The 12,985-nt window shown below is 43.9% G+C and overlaps 1 protein-coding gene across 1 annotated transcript in view; it reads left to right on the top strand.

Moving 5' to 3' along the window:
- Window positions 1-12,985, top strand: part of large1 (LARGE xylosyl- and glucuronyltransferase 1) — a 253,489-nt gene that overhangs the window by 226,821 nt on the left and 13,683 nt on the right. The window contains exons 12-13 of the mRNA XM_028570704.1: window positions 5,631-5,909; window positions 6,104-6,250. Coding sequence (XP_028426505.1) covers window positions 5,631-5,909; window positions 6,104-6,250 — 426 coding nt within the window. The remainder of the gene's footprint in view (window positions 1-5,630; window positions 5,910-6,103; window positions 6,251-12,985) is intronic.

Here is a 12,985-nt window from a genome sequence, read left to right on the forward strand (position 1 = left end):
GACAACTATCCAGAAGACATGACAGTGAAGATGACAAGAGTGGGAAAATGTCCAGTGTAATTCAATACAGGACTCACACTGTTATAACTCTGAGTCTTTAGTGGAAAGAAAGATGAGAACTAACTGAGTCAAACTCAGAATCAAATGAAAACCTTTTTTACAATTTGAATATGTGTGCATAACAGAAGGTTACTTCTCTAATGTTTAAAAGCTGTGTGAATGTCAAAGAGTATTAATAAACTATGAATCATTGTTTAGTAATGCTTATTCAGGAAGGTCTCTGCTGAGTTAAATGATACCTTACACAAGACTCTACCTTAGTTGGGTCAGCATGTATTAAAGGGGGCGTGGCTTAAACATAGGGGGCGGGTCAAACCATCACCAATTAAAAAGGAAGTCAGTGGCCTGAGTAAGTGGGCGTGGTCATATTATAGGGGGCGGCTCAGTATCACATTTAGACCACACATTCAAAGTTTCATGTAAATCGGATGATGTTTGTCATACAAGGCGCATTTCCTGTGGCCAGGGGGCGGCGCTATGACCAAAAGTCAATTTTGGCCTGTAGGTGTCCTTAGGCCTGGATCCTTGTCCATCGTGAGAAATTTTGGGCAGGTACGACAACGTACACTCAAGTTACAACAACTTCTTTGTTCATCGCTAAACACTCAAAATGGCCGAGACGCCACGCCCACACCGTCTGACAAAAAGTTTTTCTTTTAATAACTTTTCATCGCTAAGGTGTTGGGATGGTACAGACCAAGTTTGAAGTCCATCGGATGAAATCTGTAGGAGGAGTTCGTTAAAGTATAGCACCTTGACTTTTAGGCGAAGGCCCTATTGAAACTGAAGGAATTATTAGGGCCCGAGCGCCGACAGCAGCGAAGGCCCTATTGAAACTGAAGGAATTACTATTATTTTCCCATCAAATGAATTGGCTTTTTGAGGGCCTTACCATATTCAAAAACTCACCAAAGTTGGCGGTCGCATCAAATCTGGTGAAAATGTACGTATTTTAAGGGTTTCGGGAATAGGCGCACAAAAATGGCTCACTAGCGCCCCCTAGAAAGTTAAGAAAATTGAGCCCGTGCAGTGCGTTTAACGTAAACTCACGAAGGAAGTCCGCCATAAGAGTCCAACCCTGAGGACAAATAAAGGCCGATATTTACTTAGTCATAGCGCCCCCTAGTAGCAACAGGAAGTAGACCTAAAAGTCAAGGTGCTACACTTTAACGAACTCCTCCTAGAAATTTCATCTGATGGACTTCAAACTTGGTCTGTCCCATCCCAACACCTTAACGATGAAAATGTATTAAAAGAAAAACTTTTTGTCAGACGGTGTGGGCGTGGGGGCCATTTTGAGTGTTTAGCGATGAACAAAAAAGTTGTTGTAACTTGAGTTTACGTTGTCGTATCTGAGGTATTATTGAACTCAGCAGAGACTTCCTTCTTCATTGGTGATGGTTTGGCCCGCCCCCTATGTTCAAGCCACGCCCCCTTTTATTACTAATGGCCCGATTGATGTAAACACTTGTGTGAGGTATCATTGAACTCAGCAGAGACTTCCTTCTTCATTGGTGATGGTTTGGCCCGCCCCCTATGTTTAAGCCACGCCCCCTTTCATACATGCTGACCCATTTAAGGTAGAGTCTTGTGTGAGGTATCATTCATCTCAGCAGAGGCTTCATTTTTAATTGGTGATGGTTGGACCCGCCCCCTATGCTTTAGCCACGCCCCCTTTCACAGCTAATGAACCATATGACGTAGAGTCTTGTGTGAGGTATTGTTGAACTCAGCGGGGAGTTCCCTTTTCATTGGTGACGGTTTGTGGCGTCTGAGTGCCGTGCAAATGCACGGTCGCAAGGAGCGGCGTCTGCCGGTAACCCCGACACGCGCAGAGGCGCGAGGGCCCGTCCATCGCTGCTCACAGCTTTAATTAGGGCCCGAGCGCCAACAGCGGCGAAGGCCCTATTGAAACTGAAGGAATTATTATTATTTTCCCGTCAAATGAATTGGCTTTTTTAGGGGCTTAATATATTCAAAAACTCACCAAATTTGGCGGTCGCATCAAGTCTGGTGAAGATTTACGTATTTTAAGGGTTTCGGGAATAGGCGCATAAAAATGGCTCGCTAGCGCCCCCTAGAAAGTTACGAAAATTGAGCCCCTGCAGTGCGTTTAACGTAGACTCACGAAACTTGGTACACATATGTAACATGTCAAGATGTACAAACAACTTCATTAGAGCCATACCCTAAACCCAACAGGAAGTCCGCCATTTTTAATTAAATGTTCGAAATTAGTGCGATTTTGGCCATTTCCACCACGTACTTTAACAAACTCCTCCTAGAGATTTCATCCGATCAACTTCAAACTCGGTCTGTACCATTTTAAGATGTTAAAGATGAAAAGTTGTTAAAAGAAAAACTTTTCGTCATAGGGCGAGGCTGTGGCAGGGCGGCCATTTTGTGCGTTTCGCCGCCGAAACAGGAAGTGGGTGTAACTCGAGTGTACGTTGTCCGATTACCTCGAAACTTTTCAGGATTCATAAGAGTCCAACCCTGAGGACAAATAAAGGCCGATATTTACTTTAAGTCATAGAGCCCCCTAGTGGCAACAGGAAGTAGTCCTAAAAGTGAAGGTGCTATACTTTAACGAACTCCTCCTAGAGATTTCATCCGATGGACTTCAAACTTGGTCGGTACCATCTCAACACGTTAAAAATGAAAATTTATTAAAAGAAAAACTTTTCGTCAGACGGTGTGGGCGTGGCGTGGCGGCCATTTTGAGTATTTAGCGATGAACAAAGAAGTTGTTGTAACTTGAGTGTACGTTGTCGTATTTCTCACGATTGACAAGGGTCCAGGCCTGAGGACACCTACAGGCCAAAATTGACTTTTGGTTGTAGCGCCCCCTGCTGGCAACAGGAAATCTGCCTTATATGACAAACATCATCCGATTTGCATGAAACTCAGAATGTGTGGTCTACGTGTGATACTGAGCCGCCCCCTATAATATGACCACGCCCACTTACTCAGGCCACGCCCCCTTTCATAACATTTGAACCGTTTAAGGTAGAGTCTTGTGTGAGGTGTCATTGAACTCAGCAGAGACTTCGTTTTTAATTGGTCATGGTTTGACCCGCCCCCTATGCTTAAGCCCCGCCCTCTTTCATAAAATGTGAACTTTTTAAGGTATACCCTTCAATGAATTCAGCAGAGACTTCCTTCTTCATTGGTGATGTTTGGCCCGCCCCCTATGTTGAAGCCACGCCCTTTTGAATAAATGCTGACCCATCTAAGGTAGATTCTTGTGTGAGGTATCATTGAACTCAGCACAGACTTCCTTTTTAATTGGTGATTGTTTGACCCGCCCCCTACGCTTTTGCCACGCCCCTTTTCACAGCTAATGAACCGTATGACGTAGAGTCTTGTGTGAGCTATCGTTGTACTCGGCGGGAAGTTCCCTTTTCATTGTTGACGATTCGCAGTCGCAAGGAGCGGCGTGTCTTGTGTGAGGTGTCATTGAACCCAGCAGAGACTTCATTCTTCATTGGTGATGGTTTGGCCCGCCCCCTAAGCTTTAGCCACGCCCCCTTTTATAACTAATGACCCGTTTGATGCAGACCCTTGTGTGAGGTATCATTGAACTCAGCACAGACTTCCTTTTTTGTCAGCAGATTGTGGAAAGCATACAGTGTTAGTTTTATTGGACCTTACATCCGTCTTCGACACTATTGATCACAATATTTTGATTAAAAAACTTCAGGATCTATTAGGGATATCGGGATCAGTTTTAAAATGGTTTTCATCTTACCTTACCGGCAGAAGTTTTGGTGTCTTTATAAATCAGATCATGTCAGATACTGCAGGTCTATCGAGTGGTGTTCCTCAGGGTTCTGTCCTGGGACCGATTCTCTTCCTTTTGTATATACTTCCTCTAGGACATATAATCGGCCAGTTCAAGGATGTTTCTTATCACTTGTATGCAGATGACATTCAGCTATACTGCTCTTTTAAGCCTACTGAGTTATATAAACTGTCTTCCCTACTCAACTGTCTGAGTGGGATTAAGCAGTGGCTAAATGATAACTTTTTACTGTTGAACTCAGCTAAAACTGAAACACTAATCATTGCCCCAGAGCAGAGCATCTCTCACATAAAACAGCATCTCGGTGTCTTAGGCTCGTCTGTGCAGCCGAGTCTCAGGAGCTTAGGTGTTGTTTTTGATGTTGCCATGTCTCTGGAGAAACACTCGAAGCAACTTATTAAAAACTGTTTCTTTCAATTAAGGAACATTTCTAAGCCTTGGTGTCAAAGGACGAATTGGAGATGATCATTCATGCATTTATTTCGTCCCGTTTAGACTATTGTAATAGTCTTTTTATTTGTCTTGATAAGAAAGACCTTTGTCGCCTCCAGACTTTCCGGAATTCTGCTGCTAGGCTTTTAACCCACACTAGCAAGCGGGCACACATCACTCCGGTTTTAGCTTCACTTCATTGGTTACCAGTGAAATTTAGAATACACTTCAAGATTTTGGTTCTAACTTTTAGAGCCCTACAAGGTCAGGCGCCCCCATATATCTCTGACCTGATACAGCTGCGTACGTCCTCACGTAGTCTGAGATCAACAGGTCAGAGATTTTTAGTTGCCCCCCGTACACATTTTAAAACTAAAGGGGACCGTTCGGTTCAAGCTGTGGCACCAAGGCTGTGGAACTCTTTGCCTCCTTCCGTACGCTGTTTGGATTCAGTGACAAATTTTTAAACGCAGTTGAAAACTCTTCTTTTTAAAGAGGCGTTTCAATAGACCATAGGGTGATTAGGTCGGTTTTATTGTGTCTTAAGTGTATTTCTGTTTATTTTCCGATTATGTACTGCAATGTAGAAATGTTGTGTATCCACCCATTTGTTGTGAAGCACTTTGTGATTTTTACCTGTGAAATGTGCTATACAAATAAATTTTACTTACTTACTTTTTAATCGGTGATGGTTTGACCTCTCCGATAGAAAGAGACAGGATAAGTGGAGAAAACGGTGGTAATTGTAGCCTATATGTGGCTGTGAGTGAGTGAGTGAGTGAGTGAGTGTGTGTGTGTGTGTGTGTGTGTGTGTGTGTGTGTGTGCGCGCGTGCGTGCGCTTGGCGTGCCTGCGTGCGTGCGTGCATGCATGTGTGTGTCTCTCTGTCCGTCCATCGGTCTCTCTCTCCGTGTGCCTGATCGCTGTGAGAAGTCGAGACAGCCGAAATCACCATGAACCTAGGTGTTCCATTTTGAAATGTGTTTTATTTTTGTAAAGTATCTGGCTGCACTGGGGTCTTCCTGTATGTGATTACCTGCCTGGCTTGACACATTCGCTCGCGTCTCGCGCAAGAAATAGAGGGGACGCAGAAACAATTGCTGCAGCGCACGAGCTGACGCAACCGCTTATGAACGGACTGATTGGATAACATGCACACTGAAATAAAAATGGCTTACGTGCTCGGTGGGTTTTCACTGTTAGTTATTATTTGAAAGAAGTAACTATTTATATTATCTCACACTAAAAAAATAAATAAAAAAACTTTGGGGTAATTGTTCAAATACATAGTGTGTAAAGTGATACATTTTTGTGATGTTTCCTGCCCTCTGCAGGCTCCAGATGTTGGAGGCTATATGTAAACACTGGGAAGGTCCAATCAGCCTGGCCCTGTATCTGTCCGACGCTGAAGCCCAGCAGTTTCTGCGCTATGCTCAGGGCTCCGAGGTGCTGATGAGCCGCGGGAACGTCGGTTACCACATCGTCTACAAAGAGGGACAGTTCTACCCAGTCAACCTGCTGCGTAATGTGGCCATGCGGCAGGTCAACACACCTTACATGTTCCTATCAGACATCGACTTCCTGCCCATGTATGGCCTGTATGAGTACCTCAGGTAAGAGGAGAAAGAGAATCAGATGGAAACCAGCTAAGTTGGCAGTCACTAACACCTGTACACTTGGTTTTCCGTATCTTTAGATTTTAGAAAGGCATGAGTTTTTTTTTTATTTCCTTTTTTATGAGATATCACACATGCACGCTGTAGTGATATTCTTTTTGTAATCCAATCGTATCTGTGTTTGTTTGTAGGAAGTCAGTGGTGCAGCTGGACATGGCCAACGCCAAGAAAGCTTTGGTAGTACCAGCCTTTGAGACGCTGAGATATCGTCTTTCGTACCCAAAGTCCAAGGCTGAGCTGCTCTCTCAGCTGGACATGGGCACACTCTTCACCTTCAGGTGAACCATGTCTTTGTTTCTGAAGCCAACAATGTTCAAGAGTCTTCAGGTTTTCATTCAACAAAACACTGCAGCAGTTCTTTTCATTTCCTTTTCTATGGTAGAAGTTCAGATAAATCAGCAATATTGTTTCATATATTTTTTTTAATTAATTAACTCAGATCTTTACTTAATCCTCAGGAGCACACTGCGAGACACCCACTTGCACTTGTGCAACACAAAAAATTAATAAAAGGAAAAGATAATAAGCAATCAAAACAATGGACGGTAATATTAGGATTTATTTAAATGTAATTGTTGGAATGCTATTGGAAACTTAAAATGAAAAGCAAATGCATGAACAATTTCAACTTTTTCATAATATACATGGCTTTTTTGTGAGTGACTTGAGTGATATTGAGAAATGGCTCCCTAACACAAGTCTCAACATGTTCCAGCAAGCACTAAGAAGCTGTTACGATTCAGGGAATTAAAGGACCCAAATGCAGGGAGAGGCAGGCAGGCAGAAGAAAGTTGAAGATTTATTGATGAAAACACAAAAATAAACCAAGGGAGTCCTGAGAGAAGCAGCAGGCAAAAAAACAGTTCCAAAATAAGTCAAAAGGCATCCAAAAAACCAAAGGAGTACAAAAACTCCTTTGGTTTAAACAGCAAGCACAGAAACCGACGAGAGCTGACACTGGGAACAACAGGAATCAACACAAACACACACAAACTGACTCGGGCAATTACACCAAACGATCTGACAAGAGACAAAGGGAACAAAGACGCTAAATACATGAGGTAACGAGCAAATGAGGGACAGGTGATACAGCAGGTGAAACACATCAGGGCGGGGCAGGACAAGGCGGGAAAACACAGGAAGTAAAATTAGACAAGACAGAAAACAGACTATCAAAATAAAACAGGAAACAGAAATTTACACAATGCACAGACTCAATATACAAAACAAGAAACATACAGAACTATGCAAATAAACAACCCCAGGGATGGATCCCAGACATCCCAAACAAAACAAAAAACAACCCAGGGAGGGCAGCGAGGGATGAGCCAAAAGTCTGAACAAGTCCACAAAAAGTAAAACGACCCAAGGAGGGCGGAGTGTGTCCAGGGGAGGCAGAGAGTCAACGGGGCGAAAACTGAGGTCCGTGGACTCGGGGAATGAGGGAGTGACGGTGTGGTCGCTGGGGAACCGAGGACCGTGAGCACTGGGGAACTAGACTCAGGGATCAGGGGACTGGACTCGTGGATCAGGGAACTGGACTCGGGGAACAGGGAACTGGACTCGGGGATCAGGGAACTGGACTCGGGGATCAGGGAATTGGGGGCGGCAGCGAGGATGAGGCCGTCGAGGACTCCCAGGCAGGGCGTCGAGGACTCTCAGGCTGCTGTCGGCAAAGGCGAAACCCCTCCGGCAGCTGGCGGCGAAGGCAAGATCCTTCTGGTGGCCGAGCAGGACGCCGAAGGTAGAGGCCCTCAGGCGGCCAAGCAGGACGTTGAGGTTCAGGGAGGCTGTTGGCCATCCAGGGATCAGGGAGGCTGCTGGCCAGCCGGGGATCAGGGAGGCTGCCAGCCAGCTGGGGATCTGGGGGGCTGCTACACAGCCAGGACTCTGGGGGGTCAGATGCATGGGTCAGTTCGGGTACACTGGTCAGCTCGGGCACACTGGAAGGTGTGGGGACCCTGGAAAACTCGGGGACACTGGGGAGCCTGGGGACACTGGGGAGCTCGGGGACAATGAACAGCCTGGGGACACTAAGGAGCTTGCGCACACTGGAAGGTGTGGGGACCCTGGAAAACTCAGGGACCCTGGGGACACTGGGGAGCTCGGGGACAATGAACAGCCTGGGGACACTAAGGAGCTTGGGGAGACTTTACGGTGTGGGGAAACTAGGGAGCTTGGGGACACTGGACAGTGCTGGGACACTGGAAAACTCAGGGACACTAGGGAGCTCGGGGACACTAGGGAGCTTGGGGACAGTGGACGGTGTGGGGACACTAGGGAGCTTGGGGACACTGGGGAGCTCGGGGACAATGAACAGCCTGGGGACACTAAGGAGCTTGGGGACACTGGACGGTGTGGGGACACTAGGGAGCTTGGGGACACTGGACAGTGCTGGGACACTGGAAAACTCGGGGACACTGGTCAACTCTGGGACACTGGAGAGCTTGGGGACACTGGAGAGCTCAGGGACACCAGGGAGCTTGGGGACACTACAGAAACATACAGAACTATGCAATAAGGCAACAGAAATATAAACAACCCCAACTGAAATGTCCATAACCACAACAAGAAGCCACATCTCAGTAAATGAAATATATATACAGTACACAAATAACATTTAAAAAATATGTCCAAATACATGTATATGAGAATACATAGTAAGCACAAAATGTCTGCAAATATAGAGATATGACACCTCTAGAAGCTGAAAGAAAGTTTCCTGTTTCCTCCTCTAGATATGTCAATAAAGACTTGTTTTTGTCTCAAACTAGCAGATACAAGCACTCGGCCGATTCCCCATAATATGATCATGAATTAAATTTAACAATAAAATCATATATCAATAAATCACTAAGTTTTTACCCTTAAAACAATTTAAATATGGAATTAATGGTCACAAAATGTCAAAGAAAATATTGTTTCAGTCAATCCTTATGAATTGTAAATCATGAATCTATGACTGTATTACTACAATTGGTGTAATAACCCTTTTGACTTGTCCAGTAGTAAAAATAAATAACACACACATTTCCTCAATCAAGTGGTAGCCATGTAGATGGTTTTAATTTTATTTGTCCACGTTTTGAGATATCTGTCTCTGTGATCAACGCATTCTCATGAACGGGTTTGTACAATATCATACGAAAATGTTGGCAACAGAGCTCCGTGAGATGTCAACAAATCAGCAGCAGTTGGTAGCTGTGTCTCCCTGAGAATAGGTTACTGGTAGGCAGCTTTAGAGCTGTATGATACAGACATGAAAATCACTCACCTTTCGGCAAAATTTTCCATTTTGAAACCAAAATAGGTGACCTACGTGAATCGTGTAGATTCAATGAGAAAATGTTTAAGGGGGGGTCTGGTTTGTTTCGATGCGCTGGATTCAACCAATCATTGAACTTCCACCTACCAATGAAACGAGTTCTAGCCAATCAGATGCAAAGTAGGGCGGGTCTTTGCCGAAATGTGAGAGTGCGGTGCCCATTGAACAAGTGCCCGTGTGGTCTCAGTGGTGGTAATGCGGCTAAAAAAATGGAGGCAAAGTTTATCAAACTTGGAGCATGTAGATACAGGAAGCTTTAGTTGAGAAAGTAGTTAAAAGAAATGGCGGTGGGCATGAAAAGAGGACAAGAGGAAAAGAGTGGAGACGGGAAGCCGTTTAGCACTTGTTGCCTCAAACTGAGGGAGCCTGGTGCTGCTTCTGCAGCGCATGTTGAAGGAAGACACCGTATGACAGTAGCGGTAAGCCAGGGCTTGCTAGCTAGTCATTAGATGCTAGTCACAAAGCTCTGTTATACGAGTACGTTACCGGCAACGGCCGCTACCGTTGCGACTGCGACTGTTCCTTTACTGACCGACTGTGATACAAACAATACGTGTGTGCACGTTCATAACGGAACATGATTTGTCATTAACGATGGCCACTGTGTAAAAGCTATCTGAAGCCCAAAATGCTTTGATAAAGCTATCTGTTTGGAATCAGCATGGCAGTTATTTAAACATAACAGAGTTTAGACGTCCAGCTATATGAAACGTTTTTTAATAAATGTACATGACAACTAATATATAAATTCACTTTTTTGATGATGACTTGGCCAAAGTAGTAAAGTTTAGCTTTCACAATGATTCATTGTAGGATTATGATATTATGGCAATATGTAAATCCACATTGACTCTTTATTTAACATATGGTTGGAAGAAGTAAAAATGTATCTTTTTTTCAGAAGACAGACAGAAGGACTTTAACTGTTTTTTTGTTTTTTGGGGGGGTTTTCCCTTTTTTATTTTTGAAAGTGGATAGACATGAAAGGGGGAGAGAGATGGGGGATGACACGCAGCGAAGGGCAGCAGGTCGGATTTGAACCTCGCGCTGCTGCAGGACTCAGCCAACATGGGGCAAATGCTCTTACTGGGTGAGCTAGAGGCCGCCCCAGGACTTTAACTGTTTTGCCAGTCAAATTAACTTTAATGAGTGCATATTGAAATATTACACTGCTGGTTGGCAAAAAATGCATCTCAAAATGCATCAGATTGATGCTTTAAATATGGAATATTTAAAATTTTCTTCCTAGGGAGCATGCCCCCGGACCCCCCTAGAGGGGTTATATCCTTCTCACCTTTTTCACCCCTGACCCGTTTTCACACCTGATGATATGTCGCCATATCAGCAGCAGTTGGTAGGTCAGTTTACCTGATAAAGGTACCATGTAAGGAACCATGTACAGGGAACCATGTACAGGGACCGCGAGCTGCCGGTCATTTCAGTGGACATTCCAGTTAAGTTAAAGCGACAAAAAGTCAGCGTCATGCCGCGACGACAGTTAAGTTTAGGCACCAAAACAACTAGTTTGTGAGATTGTGTTTTGGATTAAAATACTCCCAAGGAACACACATTTCCTAGGTGAAGGTCTTTTGTTTTCCCCGGGAAGCAAACTCCGCTCCCCGGCTTGAAAAAGTTTTGTTTTATGACCCACCCTGTCACGATCATCGGGGAAAGGTGGACCCAAATGCAGAGAGTGCAGGCAAAGGTAAGTTGAGTAGAGGATTTATTTCTCAACAGTGTCCAAAAAACAAAACAGTATATCCAAAAACTAGGAATTCAGAGAACAGGGTAGAACAGAACTAGCACACAGGACATGCAGACACAGAAGACCGAAACAAAAACAACAATGACCTGAGACAAGACAAGGGAAACACAAAGACTAAATACACAGGATAATGAGGACTAAGAAGGGACAGGTGGCCACAAGGCTGGGAAACAGGTGAATCACATTAGAGCAATCACAAGGGAGCGCAAACACAGGAATTAAAATAAGACAAGACAAGACCGTCAAAATAAAACAGGAAACGGAACATAAAGAACGTACAACCCTGACACACCCATTCACCCCGACCTCCTCCCTACATGGTCCACAGTGTTCTTATACAGCAGCAGTCACTATGGTGCATACAGCAAAAAAATATGTGGAATGCCGACGAATTACAGTGCATTATTTTTCGTAGCTTTTTGTACTATTCATGAGAACAGCCTGCTGAAATACAAAATCCATTTACCTACGTTGTATTTGGGTGGCTGCAGAAATCAGACAAAACCTGGACACCTAAGACCAAGAAGGGAAGCAGGGGCAGTTCCAGGGTCTGTCTGAATATGTAAGTCACTAATTGTTGGGGGTACTTAAGAAGTTCACACGAGGAACTATGTTCATTTTAAAAACAGCAATCCTGGACCGTAGTGATGCTGGCAGCGCAGACCAATTAGTCAGATCCCTTTGAACACTACTTAGTATAGTTTCATAGTTGTCCTGGACAACTCGCTGTAGCGATGCATATGTAATTTTGCTTTGGGTTGGTATTGTATCACTAATAACTGATGTCACCTGTTTGTTGTTCAACAGGAGCAGATTAGATTTATTCCAATTGATTTTATAGCCGGAGATTGAGCCAAATTCGTTAAAAATCTTAAGGATTTTTTGAGTCCTCAAGGTCAGATATGTACAGTAAAATATAATCTGCAAATTTTGATTTATTGAGTTGTTATTGGATTTAATCTGGACATTACATATTTTATTTTGCTTTATGGCCTGGGCTAACAGTTCAAGAGAGATCGCAAATGGGAGATAGCGGGCATCCCTGTCTCGAGCCTCGCGCGATAACTCCTACAACTTTGAGTAAAAGGATTGAAAAGTGGTGCTGATATCCTTAGGATTTGTTGAGATATCTCGGTCTGTGCGGATGCTGTTGATAGTTGCTCTGGATTCACTTTAAATAGTAATTGTATTAGTAAAATAGTAATTTTGCCTCACTCTGTGCATTATGAACTCAGCTCTCCTTAGCAGATCATTCAGCTTTGTTCAACCTGTGACTAGAAGGGTTTGTGTAGATTTACAATAACAGGTCTTAAGAGATTGCTCTAACGATTTACAGCGTTCTTCCAACTCCATCCATGCCTCGCTTTTCCTTTTCAAATTGACCACGAAGGAGGATGTAAAATCTCTAATAAATCCTTTAGTTGCTTACCATGTATATGCAGGGTCAGAAACTGAGTCAGTAGTAATTTATATAAATTCAGCCAGTTTGGTTTTACACTCACTAAAGGATTATTAGGAACACCTGTAAGATTTCTCGTTAATGCAATTATCTAATCAACCAATCACATGGCAGCTGCTTCAATGCATTTAGGGGTGTCGTCCAGGTCTAGACAATCTCCTGAACTACAAAAAGAATGTCAGAATGGGAAAGAAAGGTGATCTAAGCAACTTTGAGCGTGGCATGGTTGTTGGTGCCAGACATGCTGGTTTGAGTATTTCACTCGTGCTCAGTGACTGAGATTTTCACACAAAACCATTTTTAGGGTTTACAAAGAATGGTCTGAAAAAGGAAAAACATCCAGTATGCTGCAGTCCTGGGGGGCGAAAATGCCTTGTTGATGCTAGAGTTCATGCTAGAGATCTTCAGCTGATAGAAGATCAACTTTGACTCAACTAACCACTCGTTACAACCGAGGTATGCAG

This window comes from Perca flavescens, chromosome 23, assembly GCF_004354835.1.
Source record: "Perca flavescens isolate YP-PL-M2 chromosome 23, PFLA_1.0, whole genome shotgun sequence".
Classification (NCBI taxonomy): domain Eukaryota; kingdom Metazoa; phylum Chordata; class Actinopteri; order Perciformes; family Percidae; genus Perca; species Perca flavescens.